The following is a 25010-nucleotide window of genomic DNA, read 5'->3' as shown; positions in this document are numbered from 1 at the left end:
TTTCGAACTGATACATAATTTAAAACTACAACATATACCCATGTTATGTAGTGTCCATGATAAAATTGAATCTATAATACGGCTATTATGTGCAAAGTGACAAGGTTGATCATTACATGGTCATTAAACATGTCTGCAAAAACTGGAGTGGAAAAAACCTAATCCCATACTCAGTGCAAAGTAATAAATCAACTGAAAAACATTGAAGTTACAAAGTCATTTCTAATTAACTTTCAATTCGGTGCTACAGGCTTTTGTATACATATAGTATCGATCAATTGAAAATTTATCTCAACAATTTTTAGAAAGTCCTCACTGTTAAAATAAAGATCAGTAATAATGACACACAAGTCATACTTCTAGTTACTGCAAAATAACCGAAACTTCTTGCCAAGGTAGACAATTTCCCCATCATCGGTTTCTTCCTAGACTGACAATATTTCAATCTATTAATCCATGCAGGGCCACCTTAACTTCATCATTAGATGTGTCTAAACATTTTAGATTTGAATTTGTAGGAATCTTACCATTCTTGAAATATCTCTCAAATTTATTAATAATGAATTCACCATGAACACATGAAGGAAACATCTGCCTCTTATCATTCCCATTGCCATAAGTGATACATGAATTGAAACAGGTAAACACCAAAGTTGGAGTGGAACCCTGTGTTTGATATCCTCCCATTGTACCAGCTGGTAACGTTGCATTGACATTCCTTATTGCGCTGCTTCCACAATCCTCTCTTTGGTAAACACATCACCTTGACACAGACAATTTATGAACGTTTCTATGGTTCAAGGTTATTCAGAAATTTCATCAAAATCATTTTTTGTGCATAACATCTACCTGAACACTGATGTTTTGAATTAGCTTAGAAACCGATTAGACAAGATACCAATACTGGCATAAAACTAAAAGGTATTTTCATTTGAACAGTTACACTATTTCAAAGTCAGTTTGGTCAAACTAAAACCAAACCTGAATTTTCAAAATCAATTTCAACATGAAACTAAACATCCCAAACAAAGACAAAATGTGTCAAACAGTATCAAAATAAATACAGGCAAAACATACTCCACATGGTACAGTTAGAGGTCCCGCTTAATGGAACATTCATTAGCAAACTGTTCCCATGAGATATATTAATAAATAATATGATATATTTTTCTTTATGTGGTGAAACAAAAAATGCCCATGTAGCCCTGAAATTGATAATATAGAGGAACCCATGATGTACAGCTACTGTCTGCCTTCCGACTGCTGTACTGTCTGCCTTACGACTGCTGTACTGTCTGCCTTCCGACTGCTGTACTGTCTGCCTTCCGACTGCTGTAGTCTGCCTTCCGACTGCTGTACTGTCTGCCTTCCGACTGCTGTAATGTCTGCCTTCCGACTGCTGTACTGTCTGCCTTCCGACTGCTGTAATGTCTGCCTTCCGACTGCTGTACAGTCTGCCTTCCGACTGTCTATCTTAACTATGGTTATCATTAACGTAAACTTTTCAGTGACAGTGAATTATAAATTTATAGCTAACATTCATCAATTTGTACTGGTACTGCATCAACATATGAAACAAATTATCGATATGTCAATATGACAATGCACCACGACATCCCAGGAATCAGTGAGACATTATGCATTGTTGAGTTGCTCATGGAATGACTGTGATTATGTACTGACATTTTCCCTCGTCACATCAGGACGAGTCGGAAATAGATCAGCTACATCTGTATGATGATCATGCTTCAGATAAACACATCTAGGGCAGACAATAAGATCCGTTCATCCCTGACGGTTCAGTGTGACTAGTCTACTATCAAATGCAAGAATCAGAGTTCCTGACAAATACTGAATCCTACATGAATATCATTTTCGGCTCTGATTAGGTCACTGTGTATACAGTAATGCATTTAGCCCTGAGGATTGCAACAAACTAACCATAAAATTCCTGTCATTTACAAAACTGTCCATATTTACTGATCAGGTATTTTCAACTTAAAGTGTCATATGAGAGTTAAAAACAAAATTTAACATCAAAAGCTTCCCTTGATTTGCAGGTATTCAAACACATATATACATCTTATAAATTATGAATCATGTTACAAGGAATTCTGATCAAATCAGACCGAGATACTTTGTTATTTTAAATAAAATCTGACCAATCCTAATTTCATCACCCAAACAATCTTTCATTTCCTATTTAAAAAATCTGTTAACATTTTCATGCATTAGCTATTTACAACTGTTTTAATGTAAGCTAAAACATCCTTATTGGAAAGAATTTCTGTGTGCTCTGCCTTGGGAAATGTTTTGTGGTAAACCTTCTGTTTCTGTTTGCCTTGCCAAGAGAGACATCCAAGCAAGCTTCGGATGTTCACGGTGCCGTCCCCATTCCCGGTAATCACTTTAGGCTGTGTGTCAGGCCACATTCCTTCTCCAAATTGAAATTGCAATGGCGTGGGCATATTGATTCCATGAAGACAGTGGATTTCTACCCCTGGAGGAGTGAGGTCTTTTACAAGTTTCTCTGTGTCCTGATGCATGAGGTATGCATTTGGAATGCCGAGATCTGTGAAAAATGCCTTGTAGTCTTTGACTGTGTAGTTTCTCTTGGGCTGGGAGACCAGTACCTCATTTGCTGACCAGAAATTCTCTGATGGCATAAGGAAGGCGGAACTTGGCATGGACCGTTGCTCTTCTCTAACATTGATACCCTCAACAAAGGGAACATTCAAGTTGTCACCTGAAATTAAATGAACCTTTTCAAGTATTTTTTAAACTACCAGACTAGGATAACACATTATGATGTCACATACATGTACATGTAAGGTTACACATATAGAATTAGATCCAGGCTAGAATTGGTCTTCAGCAACCAATGCTTGTAGTAAGAGGTGACTACCTGGATCGGCCACCATATAGCCTTAATATTGCTGACTCAGACGTTAAATAAACAAACAAACAAACATATTATTCAGGGGTGGAAATAACCCATTGCCCGACGTCCCAGTCCAGTGTTTTTTTCTGTCGGGCAAGCAAATTTGTATATCACACTGTACCGGTGTCCAGTTGACTTTCCAATGTTAATTATGTTGTTTATTTAAACGGTATAGTGGACAAATTATCAGGGCAAGTGATTTTACATGTGCCACTGTACCGGAGTACACTAGCAATTTTAAAGTTATTTCCACCCCTGTTATTATGGAGATAAGATAAGTCTCATTTTTAAAATGATTTCACTGAACCATATTTCTATTTTAGTTTCAGTAACAACTTACTTTAGCAAGATAAGACTAGGCATGTTCTTGTTTCAAACCCACACAGTTAATTGAGTATTATCAAACATTTACAACCTGAAGACATTCATAACCCAAGTAACATGTCATGCATGCATGTTAGGGTGACTGGTTGTCATGGACTGCAGTTGTTTGATCTTAAATGAAAACACTATAAACACATTCGTTTTCCCACGATTACCTATAAAACAACAATCCCCAATAATGCTCACGACAGAACCATCAAATGTTGCACACAGGCATAGTAAAGCTTGCATTACATCTTGGTGCATCCTCACTTTCGACACAACATCTGAGGGAGCATTACAGTGCAACTGGAGTAACCACTGATCATCTCAGAGTGAGTTGGGTTTTATGCCTCTTTTAGCAATATTCCAGCAATATCATTGCGGGGGACACCAGAAATGGGCTTCACACACTGTACCCATGTGGCGAATTGAACCCGTACATCAGGTGTACAGACAGAGGGATGAACTCTTAAGCTGACGCACATGTTGCTGAGAGAGATTGCTTTGGATGTGCTAGATCTGTAATGGTTTGGATTGGAATTTAACACGGTCATTGCAAAGCTCTTGTTTCTGTTGGTGGAAATCTAAGGGTGATGCACTAAAGGGACAAGATTCTGGCTCAGCATGTTCTCCGTTAACAATAACGCCAACACGACATTTCAGCATGCCACAAGTCACACTGCATGTACCACACAAAAGATTCTCCAGGCTAACCACATGGATGTCATGTCTTGGCAAACCAAAAGTCCAGACATGAATCCAATTGAACATTTGTGGGACTCTTTGGACAGATGTGTGAGACGATGTCAGAATCAGGCTCAGAACATCTGTGTACTTGAAACTGCCTTGCTTGAAGAATGGAATAACATTCCACAACAAGAAATCTACTATTAAACTGTGATCAGAACATGTAGAAATCATGACTCACTGACTAGATGCATGGCATGAAGTCATCCTACAGATGACATCCGTACCATGTCAGCTTGCTGACAGGGTTAATCTCTTTGGTCATGTGGGCAGGGCGTCCAGCTTTGGATCAGAAGGTTCAAGGTTTGAATCCCAGCATAGACTCGGACATTTTATAGCCGTTACATTCACTACAATAGTTCTCTACCAGTTCTCCAAACTCAACTCAGCAAACCGACAGAAGTTAACACATTTCGCGACAAACTTTAAGGACAAGTTAAGATGGTTTCCACTTGACCTCTAGACAAGTACAAAAACGTAAATATATCTGTCCCGGATAGCTATTCTGTCCCAGAATCCCATCATGACAGCAAGGCAAGCAAGCAAGTTACCTACCAGCAGAGAAGAGTCGGAGTGGTTTGACAGCTCCTCCCCACACCCCCTGAGATGGTGATGAAGCTATGGATATACTTGTCCTTCCAGACTTGGGGCCTGTGGTTGAGGAAGTACAGGGTAGTGGGGTTACCCATGCTGTGGGCTATCAGGACCACCTTAGTGTTGTTGTTTCTCACAAACGTGTCCTCAATCAAAGATGTCAGATTATTGTAGAACAGGTCAAATTCATCTGAAAAAAAATATTGACAAAATTATAACCTCAGAAATATGTTTCTATTTCATCTAATAATCTTATCGAAATAATCTGACTTTGGCTAGGCTCACCAGTGATCAAGGTACAATCACACAGAGTCAGCTGAAGACACATGATCCCTGTTCTAGTCTGCTCTTATAACACACAGGAGGTACTGCAGTGTTCGTGTTAACGCCCAAAACTGCATGTTTCACGCAAATAAATCTACATTTCATGCATGATATTTTCTACCTGCGTCTTCTGCACGTAAAGCATTCTGTGTTCTGGGAACAAGTAACCGAAAAACGTATTTTGCAAAAAGGAAACAACAAAACAAAATTTTCTCAGATAATTTGACATGCAAATGATGACAACATACTCTAAAATGCAACGAAATGACGTCTAAATTTCAAAATTTTATGGGGGGGGACCCCGCACCCCTCTGAAGACCTCGCCGCTTTCTGGCTTAGGCATACACCTGTATTGCATGCACACGCAAGATTCTTGGGGCTATTTCTTACTGCGAACACTGTACTGGGGTATAGACCCTGTGACTGCTGAATATCTGGATCCCTGTACACAGTATTGCTTTCTAATCGCAAGGTGTTTAACCTTAATATAATGACACTAACATTTACACATACATGAATAACACAGTAATGTCATGTCTCAGTTAATCAGAGATTTCAGTGAAATTCCATTTTATAAATATTTCAGGAAATCAAATAACAGCTTTTACTTGGAAGTTACCAGTTGGAATTTGAAGGACTTCACAATGTTCTTATGGTCATGGCATTTCATTGCAGGTTCTATCAGCTAATCACGTGACAGTCAGGCTTCCATGAGATTGCTACTGCGCATGCCTGAATCAGTGCAGGCTGTGTTCTCATACAGATCAGACGCAAAAATCTCAACTCCGGCAAATACGTTTCCCCCATGAAATTTTAGCTGGTAATAGTTGCATAATTACAACCCAGCTTCCTAAAACATCACTATAATATTAGTGTAAAGACAGATACTATTATTTGTATTTGTGGAAACTTGAGGTTTTTAAAATATTAAAACCATGTGTTGCCGAGACCAGAACCTTTAACCCAACTATACTTTAACTTTGGATGTGTGGCAGCATATGAACTCCTGGGTTGTGACTATTCAGGTTTGTCCATCAGACACATAACATACTGTCACAGACCTAAAGTTTCAGGCTAGTGGGTACAAGGAAACAATAAATCAATATTTAATTTTTGAGTACATATTTTGATGAAATGAAAAAGGGAACACATGAATAGTTGCTTTTTTCAGCTTTTACTGTGATCAGTAAATAGTGGAAACACACTTCATTTGTTAGTAAGGCAAGTCTCAAATGTGTTTCTCGTGTACTAACAATCTTATAAAATTCTTAGTGCTTGCTACTGTTTTGTGTAGTGGATGGGAGCATGAAGATCTGGTTTTAATGAGACTGGGTGTCTCCATTGAGCACTGACCTACTGCATCATCTAGTCCTGACTGTGATTCATCACACAGTATTCCCATGCTTATTCCCATCAGTACATCATGAACTGAAACAGTACTTACTTGGCGCCTTCCTGAAGTCATATGGAGCTCCGCGGACACTCTCTCCTCGCTTGTATCCCCATTTCACCAGGGCCTCCACGATCGGGGCGAAGTAAGATGCTAGAATGACACCATTCACACTTGAGTCAATTAATGTTTACTTGTCACTGCTGTTACCTTTCTGACAAATCATATTCTGTTTCGGTCACAAGCTGGTAACAATTGTTTTGGACTTCTCATTAGTATATACAATGTTCATTATGATTCAGTTCCAGCAATTATATTTTGTGTTTCCAATAGCTGAATACAAGATACTTTGGTTTCCAGTCTTTACTTAACTTAAGGTACAAACATGTGTTTAGCTGTACATCTACAAAATGTGTCAAGTTTATCATCAAATAAAAAGAAAACTGTTTCCAGCAAAACAATATATCTAGTAAAAGATTCATAATCTCTGAAAAATGTCACTGAAAACAGAAACGTCAAAAATGTAATTTTTAGAGTAAAATTGATATTTTATACTTATCCTGACTCATGCTCTTTTGCTTGTCTTCTTCTTCTTGCGAACATAGTGGAACACTTGTATCTCCTTATTTGAAGCTCCCTTCAAAATAAAATCACTAATTGGTACTCACCACGAGTTGCTCCCCTTTGCTTCCCCTGGCGGGAAAGGTGTCGCCACCCTCTGGCCATGTGCTCCACTCTCTCCTGATTTAGCGAGCCCAACACTTGAATTTACAGGGAAATCCAAAGTGTTATGTGGGGAGGATGGGATAACTTCATGAGTCAGGATAAGTATAAAATATCAATTTTACTCTAAAAATTACATATTTTCCTTATCCTGACTCATGCTCTTTGCTTGTAGCATCCTACACGGAACGGAGGTGGGTAACAGAATACTTTGGATTTATAATTAGTGATTTTGTATAGATATACTGTAATATCCCTACGGAACTTCATGAAGGCTTAGATTTAGGATGTTTCCTGTATAAAGAAAACCATAGGTTATATAAAGCCATTAAAGGGAATTACATTATGAATATATTGAACAATACATATAAATTATATATATATATATAGGTGACTCTGATAGAGGCACTGAAATTGACTATACCAAAGTATATGCTTAAGGTTGAATACTTAAGCTGAACATATATACATAGCCCTAAAACTCCGTAGAGTTATAAGCTAGATGAGTATGTATAAAATACATATTAATCTTGTGAGGATAATATTTTAACGCCACTGAGGGACTGTCAGTTGCTGAGCGAGGACCAGTGGTCCCAAATGGTGAATGCCAGAGACATCTTCTGTAGTGATGTCTCTCCAGGTAGTGATTAGCAAATACCATGTTAGATTTCCAATAGCATCCTTCCATAATCGTGTTCAAGGAACAGTTACCGTAGGGCGAGGGGTAGAGGCCAGTGCCCTGATCTCATGTGGATTTGATGCTGTTGGTGGGTCCAAGCTCGCTGCCTTGTAGGCACGGAGAATGACAGTCCTTATCCAAATAGATATTGTGGTCCGTGACACTTCTGTTTGATTCAGTAGGCGATAAGGGATGAATAAACGTTTGAGAAATCTTCTCCTTGTTTTGGATCGTCGAAAATAAACTTTGAGCGCTCTTACCGGACACAGTGATAGGTCTTGTGTATCTTCTGATCCGAGAATAGAGGATAGCCGGATGTGGAATAATCTGTCTGGTTGACCTGGCAGTTGATTTTTGCGATAAAATCCCATCTTAATCCCGAGGTGCTTGTGTTATGATTGTCATCAAACTGTATCCTCTCGTAATCCAGAGTGTGAATTTCAGACATTCTTGCTGCTGTGGCTAGCGATAGCAGAAACAGTGTTTTCTGTGAGAGAAATTCAAAGTTTGTCGATTCCAAGGTTCATAGACCTCACTCGTGAGGTGTTGTAACACTACATTCAGATCCCAAGCTGGGGCGTGGAACTTCCGCTTTTGGTCCTCCAATCGGAAAGCTCGTAGTAAGGCCAGTAACTCTGGAGATCTTGTCAATTTGACACCCGTTCTCATGGTGATTACAGAACTAAGCGCCGCAAGATATGTTGAAATCGTTGAACCTTTTAAATGTTTGTTTTGGCGTAGGTAACACAAATAGTCTGCCACTTGAGGTTGTGAAGCCTCTCTTGCTGTAAACCCTTTCTTTGTTGCATAATTTTTGAAACTGTGCCACTTGTCGTCGTACAAGTGCCACGAGTTGAGTAACGTAAAGGCAAGCATGACTGCTTTTGCCGCCTGGCAGAATATCCTCTCTTGTTTAAACACATTTGTATACAGTCCATACGTGTAGTTGGAACATTGCTGGGTTTCCGTGCACTTGTTTGGTGTGAGGATGAATTAACAGGTTTATGGCTTGGGTAGCTCCAGTGTTGGTTGACCCATTTCTTGAATTAGTATGGAAACCACGTTCTGGCACGGCCAGTAGGCGCGACCAAAGTGAGTTGTAGGCTCTGTGTTTGTCTGATTTTCTGTAATACTTGAGGTATCATTGCTATGCGCTGAAACGCGAGACGCATTGAGGCCTTCCCATGATAGACTTAGGCGTCCGTTGCCCAAGCTTGGGGGTCTGGGACTGGTGACACTAATGTCGGTAGCTGATTGTTGAATCAACGCGGGCTTAATAGGTCTATTAGCGGCTCCTAATTGCTTGATTATCTGTGCAAAATTTCCCTGTTGATCATCCACTCTGTCGGTGATGGTAGATGAGGCCGCAGAGAGAGCCGCCTGCTAGTATATTTCTGGCTCGGGGAATGTGCACTGCTCTGACATGTAGATTTAGATCTTGTATTAAATCGAACAGTTGAAAGCTTAGGTTCAAAAGGTTCATCGATCTCGTTGAGCCTTGCTTGTTTATGTAGAACGCCACTGTCGAATTGTCTGTATGGATCATTAGGCGCCAAGATTTTGTAGAAATGTGCTCCAATGTAGAATGGCGCTGATTACAGCTTTCATTTCTAGACTGTTTATATGGAGTTTGCATTCTTGCTGATTCCATAACCCTGATATCGTGGTTGGTGAGATGAGCTCCCCAACCTTGGAGTGACGCCGCCTACATACAGATGGGTTTTGTATTCCTGCTCTGCTAAACAAATCCCTTCGCAGACATTCGATTTCTTGGTCCACCATAGTAGATGCGGTCTGAGATGTTTCGGGTAGACTGAATGGTTGTACATCGCTGAGATGTGCGCTTGATGAGGACCTGTAGGGGACGAACTGTAATCTGCCTGTGACAGTCATGTCTTGGGCTGATGAGAAGACCTAGTAGGCTCTGCCATTGTCGCCAGTGGTAACGGAGAGAGTAGAGCTGGTGGAATGGTCTGCTGTATCTTGAGCCAACGGTCTTCTGGTACCAAAATACGGTTGCGATTTGTGATGAATCGAATACCTAGGAACTGCAGGTCTTGGCGATGGTACTAGGTCCGACTTTTGTGAAGTTTACTAACCAACCCTAGTTGTGTTAGTAGCTTTATGATGTAATTTAACTGTAGTTTGAGACGCAGTGGATCTTGATCTACTTGTATCCCGGGTCAGTCGAGGTAAAAACGACTACGCGAGCCCTTGACGATGTAGAAATTTGATAATCGGTTTCGTTATCTCGTGAATAGCCAGGGGCTGATGATATTCAATGGGAGTACTTTCCACTGGTAATGTAGCCCTTCTAGAGTAAATCGTAGGTATTTCCTGGAACGGGATGAATGGGGATGCAGGTAGGCATCCTGTAGATCTATGCTGCCCATGTAGTCCATAGGACTAATCATCTGGCGTAACTGAGGTAAATGTATCATGTAAACTCGTGGTTTGGCGAGATAGTTCTTGTTGAAAAAGCTCATGTTGTAGATGAGTCTGTATTTCTCCGCGGAGTTTTTCTTGGGAACTAGGAAAACTGGGGAGTAGAAACCTGGTTCGACGCTTGCTTGATCTATTACTTCTATGGCCTGTTTGGATAGGAGTGATGAAACAGCCTCTTATCTTATTTTGGTAGTTGTTGCTTTGTAACCGAACTTGGGGTTTGATTGTCAGCGGAGGCTTGGCCTGTAGAGGATAATAAATCTGTTGAAGAATGTTGGAGACGAAGGGTCTTGCAATATTCCCCAGTTTTCCCAGTGTAGTTGGAGGCGCCCACCCACTTGAGCTGGCTTGTACTGGAACGGCTGAGGGTGGAAGACTCCAGTCGTTCAACCTGTGTTTCAGCCGCCTATAATTAAGTGGAACCTCTGGGTGTCCTGCCTCTTCCTGATCCTCCTCTATAGTTGCCATATGGGCTAATTAAAAGAATCTTTACCTCTAGAGCTGGCTATCTTCCTGTCTCTTGCTCTTTGTAGGCCCGTGAACTTAGATCTGCCTGAGTATCTTTGTGAAGTCTGACTAATGACGCTGGCTAGTGTGTCCATCGATCTAATCATAAGGACTTCCCTGGAATCCTTAGAGACTTCCTTGGCGAAGTTTGTCGATTTCTCCGTCAAAGATGGATGTTGTCGACCACGGGCTGTATAAAGTGGGCTGTAAAGTTCTCCCCAATTACAGGAAGCGAGGAGGCCTTGACGACGAAGCTAAGGTCAGTGCTGCTGAAACAGATGTAAGATGATCCGCTAAAAACTGCTGATCTTTGCATAAGTAAGGCAGAATAAATCATTCTATCATCTTCCGTCGTGGAATCCCGAATCTAGTAATAAGAGTCTCATTGATCGCCCCTAGATCTATTTAACCCAAAGAACATAACGCCTCGTCATGGTTTCTATATGAGCCAACTGCATCATCCATCTTGTAAATCTTGTTCTTTACATCGCTGATGATCTTATAGTTCTCATCGATGTCCTGGGCCTTGTAGAAGGAGTCCATGTTATGCGTGGAGAACTTCTTTGGCTTGAAAGTTGGGCAGATGTGGTATCTGAACTTTCAGAGCTTCTGGAAAGCTGCATCTAGATTCTGTGGCACTGCCGCTAATCGGGTCGATCGGGGTAGAGTGATTGCATCTGGATCATCTTCCTTCATCAAATACGCCTGCGCCTGTATTGCCACTTTTAGATGGTGATGTGAGATCTAGGTTATTGACCATCCAATACCGTGATCTCTGCATCAGAAAATATGATTCCTCCATCATCCTCAAAACCATCATCATTAACAAATTGTAGATGCTCTTCGGGACCGCGCGGTAGCTGTCTGTATATCTGAAGAGGTTTGTGGCTTATCTAGTTGACTTGCGCCGCTTCTATGTGGAGATCTGACAGGTGATCGACCTGGTGATGAACGGCGGAGATCGCCTATGGGATGATCTTCTCGAGACTTGTGAGGTGAATGTTGATAGCTTCGCCAAGCTCTGCAGCAGTCCTTCGATGTTCTTCTAGATGATGAAGATCTGGAATCATATGTCCTTCGCGAATGCCTTCGAAGCTTCATTTGCGTCCGTCCGGGGATCGATGATATGACCTTCGAAGGCTTCCGTGATGTCTGATGGTCTGAGTCCATATCTAGAGATGAAATCGAAGATGGTGATGATCTCTCCGCTTCGCTGAAGGCCTTCGCCAAGGCTGTACATCTAGGTCCTTCATCAAGGTGGTGCGGGACTTCTTCGCGAAGGTGACATCGCCTTTGGCTGCTACGCTGACGGGGTGCCTCTGGGGTGCTGTTCACGCTTGGAGCCTTCGCGGTTCACTGCTTGGCGCAGTTTGTAGTGGTCCTCCATGATGTTCATAATCTGCCGCGATCATGTCTTCTGGGATGATCTAGACGAAGTCGTCGGGCGCTCTTTTCGATGGGGTTCACATCAATGACGCCTGACGCCGGTGTAGAGGCATCAGGCTGCATGGTGATCTCTGCAGAAGTCACAGTCGCTGACACGGGTCGCTTCTTCTGCCGTGAAGTCGGGATGATTATCGGCTGATCATCGTGAGAGGCCCAATTCTGCTGCTGGAACGATCTCGCTGAGAAAGTTCTTGCTGTCTTCAGATTTCCCTTTGAAGTTCTGGCGCTGCCCTGGGTGTCCTCAATCTGGCGCTGGAGACGGACGATGAGGCCCTCTTAGACTTGGTCTGCAATGACGGGATGTCTGGGAGGCCGGTCGTTTCTTCGAGGTAACGGATCTGCGCCCCACGCCTCTGCCGCAGGGGTCTCTAGCAGAACACCAGACGGGAGAGGGTCGATCGCTAGCAGCTGACTGGATGGAATATCTGACTCTCTGCCATGTTTTGCCCTTTGTTTGCGTGGATCTATCTGCAGCACGCCTTAAGACGCGAAAAGATGATATTTATTAAATGCAGAATGAGATAAATTAATGCAGTAACTGCAACGCGGAATTAAACGCACACGCATAGAACAACTAGGGCATATTACATGTGGATCGGAGGCAGAAAAACGTAATCTACAAATCGTGACAGATTTTCATCAACGAAGTTAGCTGAACAATCACTTAATACACGCGGAATAAACAGTAGAAATAATGATAATTAATCAATACAAATAGTAAAGGATACTAGCTATACCTCTATAGTAACCTATGAGAGGTAAAAACTAAGAGATTATCAAAGGATATGGTGTGTAAGGAGACACAAGGCGCTCTCACATCCTGCTCACTGGGCGAAGAAGGAGAGAGTGAAGCACATGGCCAGAGGGTGGCGACACCTTTCCCGCCAGGGGAAGCAAAGGGGAGCAACTCGTGGTGAGTACCAATTAGTGATTTTATTTTGAAGGGAGCTTCAAATAAGGAGATACAAGTGTTCCACTATGTTCGCAAGAAGAAGAAGACAAGCAAAAGAGCATGAGTCAGGATAAGGAAAAATAAACATTTTACTTGATAGTCTCAATAAAACAATGAATATTACCCCAAGGCTGCACATATCTATAGTACATGTTCTGTCCATGATAACACCTAGCCTTGCTATCATTATTTTGGGTACAATCCCTTCATCATGATTGCAGATTCAATGGACATGAGATATAAGCATTAATCAGTAACACTTATGGAAAGGAGATACGCGTGACAGGGCTAAAAATAGACATTTGTGGTCAATTACTGGCCACTGGGCAGGTCAAGATAAAGCCCTGTGTTACCACACGCTGTATGATGTAAACACCCTTATCATTCCTGATGCATGTAAGCATGTGGCTTCTCTCACTCATGGAATACGACCTACATTTGTGACACGGGCAGTTGTTACTGTAGGTAACAGAGTTTGAGAAGAAGAATGCCTTCGTGCCAAACAGTCGACTACAAACAACCTATTGTAAACCCTTACACTAAAATCAACTAAATGATATTTTTAACTCACTGTACATCATACTTGTAAATATATTTCCTGCTGTGATCGAATATGAACATCAAGAGATTGTTAGCATGGAAAATGTCTTTAGATAATTGTGATAATAAGAATGTTATGAGGTTTGACTCTAGATAAGAGCAACCTTGGAGATAACAATGTGGCCACTGTTTGCTGTCCATACAAAATTCTTCAGTATACAAACTCTATGTAATGGTGAACCCTTATGAACTTACTAGCTGAGAGCTGACTGGAGTCTAACCATTCAACAGATGAAGTGTTGCCAAATCCGGGGATGACAATGTCTACCCCAACTTGGTTTCTGGTTTTACGCGTTGTATTATCATAGAGAAGCCTGCGAGAAAACAATTTTCATCTTGAGTTCACAGAATTGCGCTCTAACAGAAGAACAAACTTAATCTTTGAACAGTGTTTCACTTCAGGAGAGACTGAATTTTCATCAATTAAATGAAAACAATTTAACCATGGTTTCACTGCACTTTAACTGGAGAATCAACGGATAACAAATACTTCCTTCTTACTCCTGAAGACCACAATAATGATGACTCTTTTGATAATTGTGATAGGTCATGCTGTATGAAATATCAGATACCAGGAAGTTGATAGAACAATCATGAGGAAATTGTCCGTCATAGATTGTTAATTTAAACAATGGCTGAATACAACAAGGACACATACACTATCCTTACTTGAATTGGAATTGATTTTATTGACTGAGAATATTCACATCAAAACATGCACAATGCATATCATTTATATACAGGTACAGGTACATCGAATCCCTAGTTGTTTTCCGTAAGGCATTAATATTGTTGTGCTTTCATATTTGTTGGACTACTGTGTTTGTGCAGATCCAAAGGTCTCACGCATCTGAATTTCAGGCAAATTTTATTACCGGTCAAACTTTATTCTGTCAGTAATAATTTTTTGTCTGAGTATCAATTGTGTGAGCAAGTATGGTTTTACACAGCTTTATGCAATATTCCAGAAATACCACAACTGGGGACACCAGATATGGGCTTCACACACTGTATCCATGTGGGGAATCGAACCCATGTCTTCAGCGTGATGAGTAAACACTTTAACCACTAGGCTACCCCATCACCCCCTGAGTATCCAGACATGAGGTGACGTGAAATGAATATGCTGACAAACAATCCTCAGAAAACAGGGATTTACCTTGGATTCAAACTAAGCACCCTTGTTGGCCTAATTCAGAAAACTTTACGTTTTGTTCTAAATTGGGATTTTTTAAAGGTCCTAATTTCTTAAATTCAGAGGTATTGATATTTAAACATGACATTTTGAGATCATATTCAGTTAAAAAAGTTCGATGTTAAAACCTTTTTGAAGGCTCTTACTAGTTTGCTCATTCACTATTGCTCCTGTTACCATTGAAAAACAGGGTAATCATACAAAGTCACGAACTTGGCAATTACTGGGAAATCCCAAAATGTTTGCTACCAGTTTGGGTAATGTGAATGACATTTGCAGCAGACTTCTGGTCAAATATCAACCTCTGAGCAAGTAAAGATGATTCCCTAGACATATTCAGCTGTTGTCTACTCAGTTGAATGTTTCATCATGTCCGGAGCAATGCTAGATTACTAGACCTGATCACCTGTAATTAATATATATCACTGAGGTAATGGATGTCGGTATGTATTAACAAACAATCTACACGAGGCATTATTATAATTACTGTCAACTACACTTCATTCGAGGTGTGAGTGGCTGCAATAATATGATTGTGGTTGCTTTGAATAAGGTAACGGAAGTAGTATTTTTTACCGAGGGACACAGATTTTGTGGCAATTAATATGAACATTTTTCAATGTGCAAAAAACATGTTTGATTACTAGACAGCGTAATTGGATTTATTTTCATAATTCAATATGGATTTGTTGACACTCTATTTCCAAAGACTGATTGTGACAAGAAAATGAAAAAGGTCGATGACACTTAAATTCATTTGCATCACTTCAACAAACATGTCAAAATACAAATCTCTCCCGCATGGAAACACTGTTCACAGATGAAGTTTTGACTAAACCCACATGCAGCCCTGGGTTAGATACAAAAAGGTTATGTAGCACGAACTTACTGGATGAGATGTGCAAAAAATAATCAGCGTCAAGCCATTCTACACTAGACGTGTTCCCAAAACCAGGGATAACGATGTCCACACCAGGAGTATTGCTTGTTGTATGTGTAGTTGCATTATAATGAAGTCTGCAGCAGAGAGAGAAACAAGTCACTGTGGGTGGTGAACACAAACAACACATGCTGACTGTTGTAAGCCAGCATAAGGCCATATATAAAAATAGTCTTGTTTCTCATTACCGCCTGACCTAAAAATTTGACCCGACCCTAAGATATTTTAAATTTTTTTACACTAGACAAAATGCAACTTTTACTCGTTGAATATGCATGAATTTTTCACATTTCTAAGTTTTGATTTTCTATCAGAGAAAAGGTGTAAATTTCCACACAAATCAAGGGGTTTGGGACATAAAATGAAATAAAATGTAAAAATATAATCTGCCCACCTGACCCATATTTTTTTGAAAAAGTGATGAGAAACAAAAATATATTTTTTATGTAGCCTAACCTGGCAAGGGTTAGTTGGCAGGGACACAACAGACAAATCAAAATATACATCAAGTGGGTTAAGGAGGGACTGAAGGATATGTGCAGACTGCATGATAACAGTTACGGAAGTTCTTCCAGAACAAAACAAAAGAAAAAAGTCCCAAACAATTGTGTGTTTCAGGGGTGGAAATAACGTAAAAATTGCTAGTGTACTCCAGTACAGTGGCACATATAAAATCACTTGCCCTGATAATTTTCCACTATACTGCCCGATTTTATTGTTGATTTTTTAAATAAATAATATAATTAACATTGGAAAGTCAACTGGACACTGGTACAGCGTGATATACAAATTTGCTTGCCCGACAGAAAAAACCCAGTGGACTGGGGTGTCGGGCAACAGGTTATTTCCACCCCTGTGTTTTCGGTTTTCCAATCAACTGTTTACACGAACCTTTGAGAAATTTAGCTAAAAATCTTTCCTATAACTTTTTATGGTCAAGATGAGACATGAACCATTATGTATTTTTACCCAAGGCTGCATCAGTTTACTGAAGACATTTGAAACTTGATAAAAAGCTTTGAATTAAGGTTAAGGATAGTGAAATGTTTGGTTGTTACTTGTAGAGAAACTCAACCAGATTCCAGCTATTTTTCAGTAACACATAAATAATTAAGTCATCAAATCTCACCACTAAACATGCTTCGAGGATTTACACACGATATTTCAAATGTTATTTGCCTCCTAAAACTGCTTTACCTACAAATCTGCTTGGAAATACATCAACCAAAGTACACACATTGAAACTAAATATGACTGAGATTTGAAACATGCATCAGGATAGGGGAAACAAGGAGGCCAAACATGAAAAACAGATCAAAGGGTACTGTGCATGCGGTCATCAATCATCCTATTACTGACACTGCATCCTGAAGGTTTGAACTATCAAGCAGAATGTGGTGGTGGTGGTGGAATTTGGTTTAACGTCGTGCTTGAGAATATTTCGCTCATATGACGACGTGCATGCGTGTGTTGTGTGCGGCTGCTTGTACTAGCCCAGACTGAAGCTGGTTTTATAGTGCTAGCCCACTGAGATACCATGCTGCAGTGAAGTATGAATACCCTACTCAGACACATTATACTGACTCTGAGCCGACCAGTCCTTGTTGTACCCATTAATGCCGAGCTGCCAGGCAGAGGGACCAACAAGTACCATATTTTAGCGTCTTTTGGTATGATGCAGTCGGGGATCAAACCTGCGACCTTCCGCACTCCGGGCGGGCGCTCTAACCACTACACCACGGAGGCGGTCAAGCAGAATGTGACCTCAACTAGCCCAAACACAGGTAACAAAAAACTAACTGTAAAACTTTCGACTAGATCTGCAGATATCTTTAAAATAAAGTTGGATTAATGTTTGCAGAGGTGAATATTACCATCAATGTTTTCATTGCTATATTCACGGCTTTTTGTATTATATTATATTATATTCATTTACAGACCAATTCCTGGTTGACTTTTTAGTTCCTACTTGGGAATCAACAAAGAAACATATATAACAAAACTTGGTTTGCCTGCATAGAATATTAGTCATCACACATAACACTTAAATATTTCAGACCTTAAAAGCTATTTGATTGGATGGTTATCATTAGTGTTGTGTCATTTACCTCCAGCTCAAAACCATGGTAGGAAATGAAGCCAGTGTAATTATCACAATTGGGTGGAAATATACCCTGGACAATTGAAATACTTCAGTTAACTGTTTTGATAATATCCATATTCAAGCAGGTGTTTGGGAAAAGGACTTTTGGTGGAAACAATACCGATTCTTGAAGTTAAGCAAAAACATTCAATTAGAAAAAACAACATTATGAAAAAAATGAAAGATTACTTAAAGGAATTACATAAGAATATTGTCATAGTAGTGAATTATTTGTACAAAAAATGACATGGAAAAATCTACTCACTTCATATTATCTACAAAGCAATCTATAACATAAGGGGCCAGCTCCTCCAAGTTGAGCCATAAGTTAAAGTACTCGGTTGTCTTCTGTCGACAGAATTCATGTGGTCCAGTTGTCTTGTTCAGCTTGGCCAAAAACTGACTGCCACCATCACCAGGAACTGTAACAAAAATATTTTGTTCATTTGTTTAGCTCTGCACGAAGCAATACCCCAGCTTTGACTGTAAATAGATAAGTCTTGATCAGATAATCCAGAGCATGGCATTATGAGCATGAATCAGTACGATGTTGGTTGGTTTGTTGTTAACGACCGCAATTAGCAATATTCCAGCAATATGATGGCGGTGAATCAGTATGAATGGGATACCATGTCAAGCATCAATCAAGTAGACAGGCATGACAACCTGACCCCTTTAGATGCCTCTCATGACAAAGGTTTCTGAAGATAAATTCTAACCAGGAACATCACAGGTCATAATTAGTAGAAACACAAATTACATCATTAATTTTTATGGTCTTTAGTTTGCATTACAGTCCGTTTGAGTCAGAAACGGACCAATGAATTGCAAATTTTATCATTGTACAAAATTGCCACATAAATATAAATAGTACACGTTTATCATTTACTAATACCCAACAGCTTTCTTATATTTGAAAATTTTCCGGACTCCACCAAAAAAGTTCTTTAAGAAACTATCATTAAAATTTTGACACAGTTCACTATTTGTTACGAGGGAGGAGTGCAGAGAAAGGGACAACCAGGTGTTAGAGAAGCACGTGCACAAGTGCCCACCAAGTTATTGATTCATTAGCCTGTGCCGTCTCCATCCTTTCTCTAACACCTTGGCAATTTTGTACAATGATAAAATTTGCAATTCATCAGTCCGTTTCTGACTCAAACAGACTGTAGGTGGGAATTTGATCTTCTATCTTCACCATGAGAACAGGTTTGTTCAAACGGATCAATTGCTTATTGAAGTTTCTTAGTTTTGTGCAGTTCTAATATTTAATAAATGTGAAAAAAGCAGAGATCAAAGAAGTCTTAATGAATCCAAAAGCTCAAACATAAATTATATTTCTTCATATGTGCAACTAAATGGGACGCTATTATTGATAATTATTTATTGAATAAGTAATAATAGCTACTCAGTTGTATAATCTAAAGTTATAAAGCCAATTTTGCAATTTGTTGGCATCTGTTACTTTGGTTTTCCATGTGGACTGTGGTAAGTTGGCAATGTTTGAGTTTGACTTAAACTGGGCTATACATGTGATCAGGATGCAGACTTACAAATAATGAAAGTGCCCTTCTGGATTGTGATTAGTTCTGGCATTCTTGGGACCACTGGACAAGAAACCCTGTCTTACACTATGCTACTAGCTGCACTAAGTATACAGACTGCAATAACAATAAATGAAGATCCCTGTACGACTTTGTCCAATTATTTCTATTTCCCTTGTGTTGCCGACATCCGAAGCTTTCACTAAATGTTTCACTTCCACTCTATTATCTTTATCAATTTCAAATCTACAACCTAGTGATCAGCACCGTCAATCATGCAGTTATTTCCCCACACAAATCTAAAAAAAGCATATAGGACCCCGTGAAGGTCCGGGTTAGAATTGGTCTTCAGTAACCCATGCTTGTCGTAAGAGGCGACTAATGGGATCGGATGGTCAGGCTCGCTGACTTAGTTGACACATGTCATCGGTTCCCAATTGGGCAGATCGATGCTCATGCTGTTGATCACTGGATTGTCTGGTCCAGACTCGATTATTTACAGACCGCCGCCATATACAGCGCGTGGCCATATTATTACGTACAATTGTAACAGCGTTGATATTGTGTATAGTGATGCCCGTTTTTAAAATACTGCTACTCAAACATGACACCGAGTATCGTCTTAATATTTTGTCACATGATCGACCATGATGTCATGTGTCTGTCACGTGACTATTTTTAATCCACTTGTCGTCTGCTACATATTCTGGTTATTTCCGGCAACAATGGGGAAATCGGCTGATTTGTCGGAGTCACTTAAGAAATTAATTGTCAAAAAAGTTTCAAAGTGGCAGAAAATGTTCTAACATTGCAAGATTCTTTGGAATGCCTCGAAGCAGCGTATATTCGGTGGTAAAGCGGTGTAATCAACATGGATCAGTCGAGAATGCTCTCAGAACAGGCCGTATGAGAAAACTGACTCCTCGGGACAATCAACAACTTTTGAGGTTGGTCAGAGACAATAGCATTTCACCTTTGGGTGAAATAACCTAGAATTTGAACAACAATAGGGCTACATGTGTATCGGTGAGGACTGTAAGGAGACGATTATATGAAAATAAATTTCACAGACGTGTTGTTAGAAAGAAAATCCGAATTCGTGACTATAATGTCAGAAATTGTTTGGCCTGGGCAAGGGGGCAACGATATCGTACAGTGAAAAATTACTGGAATCGAGTAATCTTCTCTGACGAGTGTAAAATTATCACTGGGGAAAACAATCGTGTTTTTGTTTAGAGACAGCCCGGTGAAGAATGCCTCCCGCAATGTCTTCGTCCGGGATGACAGCCACACGTCAGTTTGATGGTGTGGGGTTGTATCACCTGGCATGGTGTTGGTACCATTTGTGTTGTTCATGGCACATAAAGGCTCAGGAATACACAGAAAACATCGATGATATGATTTGGCCTGTTACAGCCAGACATTTTCCGGGAAACCACTACATCTTCAAAGATGATAACGTCCATATACATCGGGCCCGTGTCATTCAAGATTACAAGCGACAAAATGACATTACTGGAATGTTGTGGCCTGCACAGAGTCCAGACGCAAATATTATTGAGAACTGTTGGCTCTACCTGAAGAATAGACTTCAGGGACGCCGAAGAAACATTCAGTCGGCTGCCGACTTGGAACGCGAAGTGCGGGACATCTGGGAAAATATTCCCCTCGATATCATCAGAAATCTTTATTCATCGATTCCAAGGCGGATGTTGAAATTAAGAAGGAACAACGGACACATCACAAAATATTGAGGTAAGAATGTTTATATTTAACGAGTTATGACACTTTGAACTCCAACGTAAATTTGTCGTCAACAATCGGTCTGCCATGTTTGTACGTAATAATATGGCCATCCGCTGTAGCTGGAATATTGCTGAGTGCGGAGTAAAACTAAACTCACTAAAAAGCATATTTACTGTTATGTAGGAATATACTTGCGATATACTTACCCCATGATGTCCCATCAAATTGGTTAAGGGGTGTGTCATATACTAATGATTGTGAAGTCTTAGGGTGTTGTGAGGCTAACCTACCCTTACCAGTGCATTACTAACGCCCACATATCATACAGGACACACGACATTGTACACACGGTTTGACCACATACATCACTACCAACATGACAAAAAAACAGATCGAGACGAGATGACGTTGCGCACAATCGTATGTACTTTCATACATGTTCCGTTATTTTTTCCCATTAAGGTACATCTGATGATCCAGTCAGTGAAACACCACGTTTCACGTCATTGATCATGACATGACTTCATGAGTTGGCTTGGCGAGTTTTTGTTATTTTGCCCGGTTTCAAACGGGTCTGTATCCAAGTGTTCGAAATTTCGTACATATATGAAATAACAACTCATCAGTAAAACACGCAATACGTACCTAGTACAACCGGATATTTAGCATCTAATAACGTCGTTAATTGGCATATTATCACAAGCAGAAGAGTACTTCGGCTGCCCATCTTTCCAACAGCCGCCATAACTGAAGCCTCTGTTTGTTACGACAACATTTATTGGACGAAACTAGGTGCCCTATATAGCACAAATATGATTGGATAAGAAAAATGGTGTGTGGTTGGCTAAAAATAGACGTCAACACTCGTGTTCTTCATGTGATGGGACGTACTGTTGTGTGGTTACATAATATTTATATAATATATTACAGGACTGAGTTATCATTGCTCCTGGAAACTTACAAAGTCGTATCTTTCATATCTTTATGAAATAGGTCAAACACGTTAGGAACGTGAGGCGTAAATCATTAGGGGCGGTCACCGCGTTGAAGCTTGTCGGTCTAGCTGGTTTCTCTGAGAGTGAATGAAGAATGCTGTACTGCAGTACGCCGCTTCAACATCGTGTACCGCTTTCTCAAGCCTTCCCATCTGTTTAAACTTTTCCACACACCAAGTGTATACCTTATGATTCCAGTCATCAGAGTTAAAGTATAGTAAGATATTCATTGAAGCAAAAGTATTGAGAACTTGTTCAGAATTAGGGCCCTAGATCTACTTGTTTCTCATTACCGCCCGACCCAAAAATTGGACCCGACCCGAAGTTTTTAAAATATTTTTTACACTAGAGAAATGCAGCCTTGACTATCAAAAGGTGCATGATTTTTTTACGCTTCTAAGTTTTGACTTTCTATCGGAGAAAAGGTGGACCTACATCCAAAAGGTGTACATTTCCACAGAAATCAGAGGTTTTTGGACATAAAATGAAATAAAATGTAAAAATAAAATCTGCCCGCTGACCAATATTTGTTTTGAAAAAGTGATGAGAAACAAGAATATTTTTTATGGAGTATGTGTGTTCCACATAAATCATGAAGTCCAACGGTTACTGCAGTGGGGGGAAATGCTCCTCTGGGAAAAATGTTTCTGTGGAGACGGGAGGATGCTCCCCTGACATATAGACTCTAGAGATTTATTTTCAAAATTAGTTTTTTTTACACCAACAAAAATCATTACAAAATTGAAGTAATTAATATCAGAAAATACAATGATTTATTAGAGTACAAAATAGATTTGTAGTTTAAGGCAGTGACACCTTCATATAGTGGTCTTTATATACTAATTTCTGTTAAAACCAGATGTAAATGTCATGTCACATGCTGAGAACAATCAAATTTGGCTACATTATTTGCATGATCGTTTTACAACTGCAACGTCACATGCTACTGTTGACTAGAGGGTGCACCAAGCGCTGCCTAAATGCTTAATCCTGTTTTCGTGTATGCGCATTACGTCCATAAACCAGATTATCCACTAGCACACTCTTAGTTCTATATCGGTGTGTTTGGAACATAAAGTAACACATGTGAAGTTTCTTTTATTGTTCAGTATATAACAGTATATTTTTAACAATGCAGTCTGCAATTTTCCCCATACATCACAACATCCTGTAAATTATGTGCATCATCATTATGATGTAGGTCCATGCCATCTGCATATGACAGTTAAAGACACAAAGCCAGACCATCTGATTCATTTTAGTCCTCTCACACAACAAGCATAAGATACTGTAATTAACTATATAAAAAAAATGTTGGTTAAATACATTTAAAGAGAGTGAGTTTAGATTTACGCCTCTCAGCAATATTCCAGTTATATGGCAGCGGTCTGTAAATAATCAAGTCTGGACCAGACAATCCAGTGATCAACGTCATGAGCATCGTTCAACGTAATTGGGATACGATGACATGTGCCAACCAAGTCAGCGAGTCTGACCACCCGATTCCCTTAGTCGCCTCTTAAGACAAGCATGGGTTACTGAAGACCAATTCTAACCCGGATCTTCACGGTTTAAATTCATTTAAAAGCTGTTTTGGGCAAAAATACCATATCTTTCAAGTATTCCATAACAGTAGGGAAAGCAAAATATAATTTGTAAAAAATGTATTGCTTGGTGCGTTTGCAGTTTAAAGCTTCTGACAACAGGGTATTTAGATCTAAGGCACACAAACCACCAGTTGATGAACGTTCCATGTTGTGAGCATGTGTTGTAAGAATAGAATGTTTCATCCAAGCAAAAGAAATAACCATTCTATAGACACTTTTGTTAGAATCATGTCGAGTAGTGACCAAAATGAATTGTTAAGTTTAGCAAAGTTTTTATAAAAAGTCCCTAAGATAAGAACTACATCAACTTATGATTAGATTTTTAGCTAATGAGCTGAAATATACTTTGATAATTTGGTATAACATATCTGTTGTAATTTTACGACAGCTTCTCAGATTATCATTTGACAACACTGGTAAGGTACCGGCAATGTACACCCTTGTTACAGCATACTGTAGTATGGGCCATGGCCTTGAATATATGAATAAAACTGTCCGTCTGTCTGGCTTGTTGCAAACATGCTGACACACAGTTTGTTATGTTGCGGAGACTGACCAACCAATCAACTTTCGAGTCTGCATGACCTTGTCCCATTCAAACCAAGAGTTCCCACAAGTGTGTATTGGGGGTTGGGGGTCTATGTGTGGGTATGCGTGTTACCGTTAACAATGAATGATAACACGATATACAGGAGGAAATAGAACTTTTCCTTGCATTGATTTGTTTACACAACAAAATAACTTCCTTGAATTAAGTTTAAAGCGACACTCGGCAGTATTCTTGTTATATAACAGTGTCTACTAATAGTTACAAATTATAAGCAATGATCCATGTTGTGGAGGCACCATGACAAGCTTAGGCTGGCCACCCAATCCATCAGGGCTAATAACCTGGAATCTACCAGTAGCTGTTAAGCCAGAATCCCCCATGTCCTAGTAGACTAGAATCCCCTGTGAGCTACTAAGCCAGAATCCCCCATGTCCTAGTAGTCTAGAATCCCCTGTGAGCTACTAAGCCAGAATCCCCCATGTCCTAGTAGACTAGAATCCCCTGTGAGCTACTAAGCCAGAATCCCCCATGTCCTAGTAGACTAGAATCCCCTGTGAGCTACTAAGCCAGAATCCC

The 25010-nt window shown here is 39.9% G+C and overlaps 1 protein-coding gene across 1 annotated transcript; it reads right to left on the bottom strand.

Moving 5' to 3' along the window:
• Window positions 1–1171: 1171 nt before the first annotated feature.
• On the bottom strand, window positions 1172–22038 carry LOC124259426 (phospholipase A2 group XV-like). The gene is given in 7 exon segments (XM_046693568.1): window positions 1172–2746; window positions 4610–4655; window positions 4657–4838; window positions 6417–6515; window positions 13910–14028; window positions 18258–18414; window positions 21928–22038. Coding segments are annotated over 7 exon segments (1218 nt in total). The 5' UTR covers window positions 22028–22038; the 3' UTR covers window positions 1172–2231.
• Window positions 22039–25010: the final 2972 nt, after the last annotated feature.

This window comes from Haliotis rubra, unplaced genomic scaffold (genome assembly GCF_003918875.1).
Source record: "Haliotis rubra isolate DU_JTF1 unplaced genomic scaffold, ASM391887v1 Scf72, whole genome shotgun sequence".
Lineage (NCBI taxonomy): Eukaryota > Metazoa > Mollusca > Gastropoda > Lepetellida > Haliotidae > Haliotis > Haliotis rubra.
The sequence above is the reverse complement of the archived record's forward strand: the minus strand, read 5'-3'. Positions and strand labels throughout refer to the sequence as shown.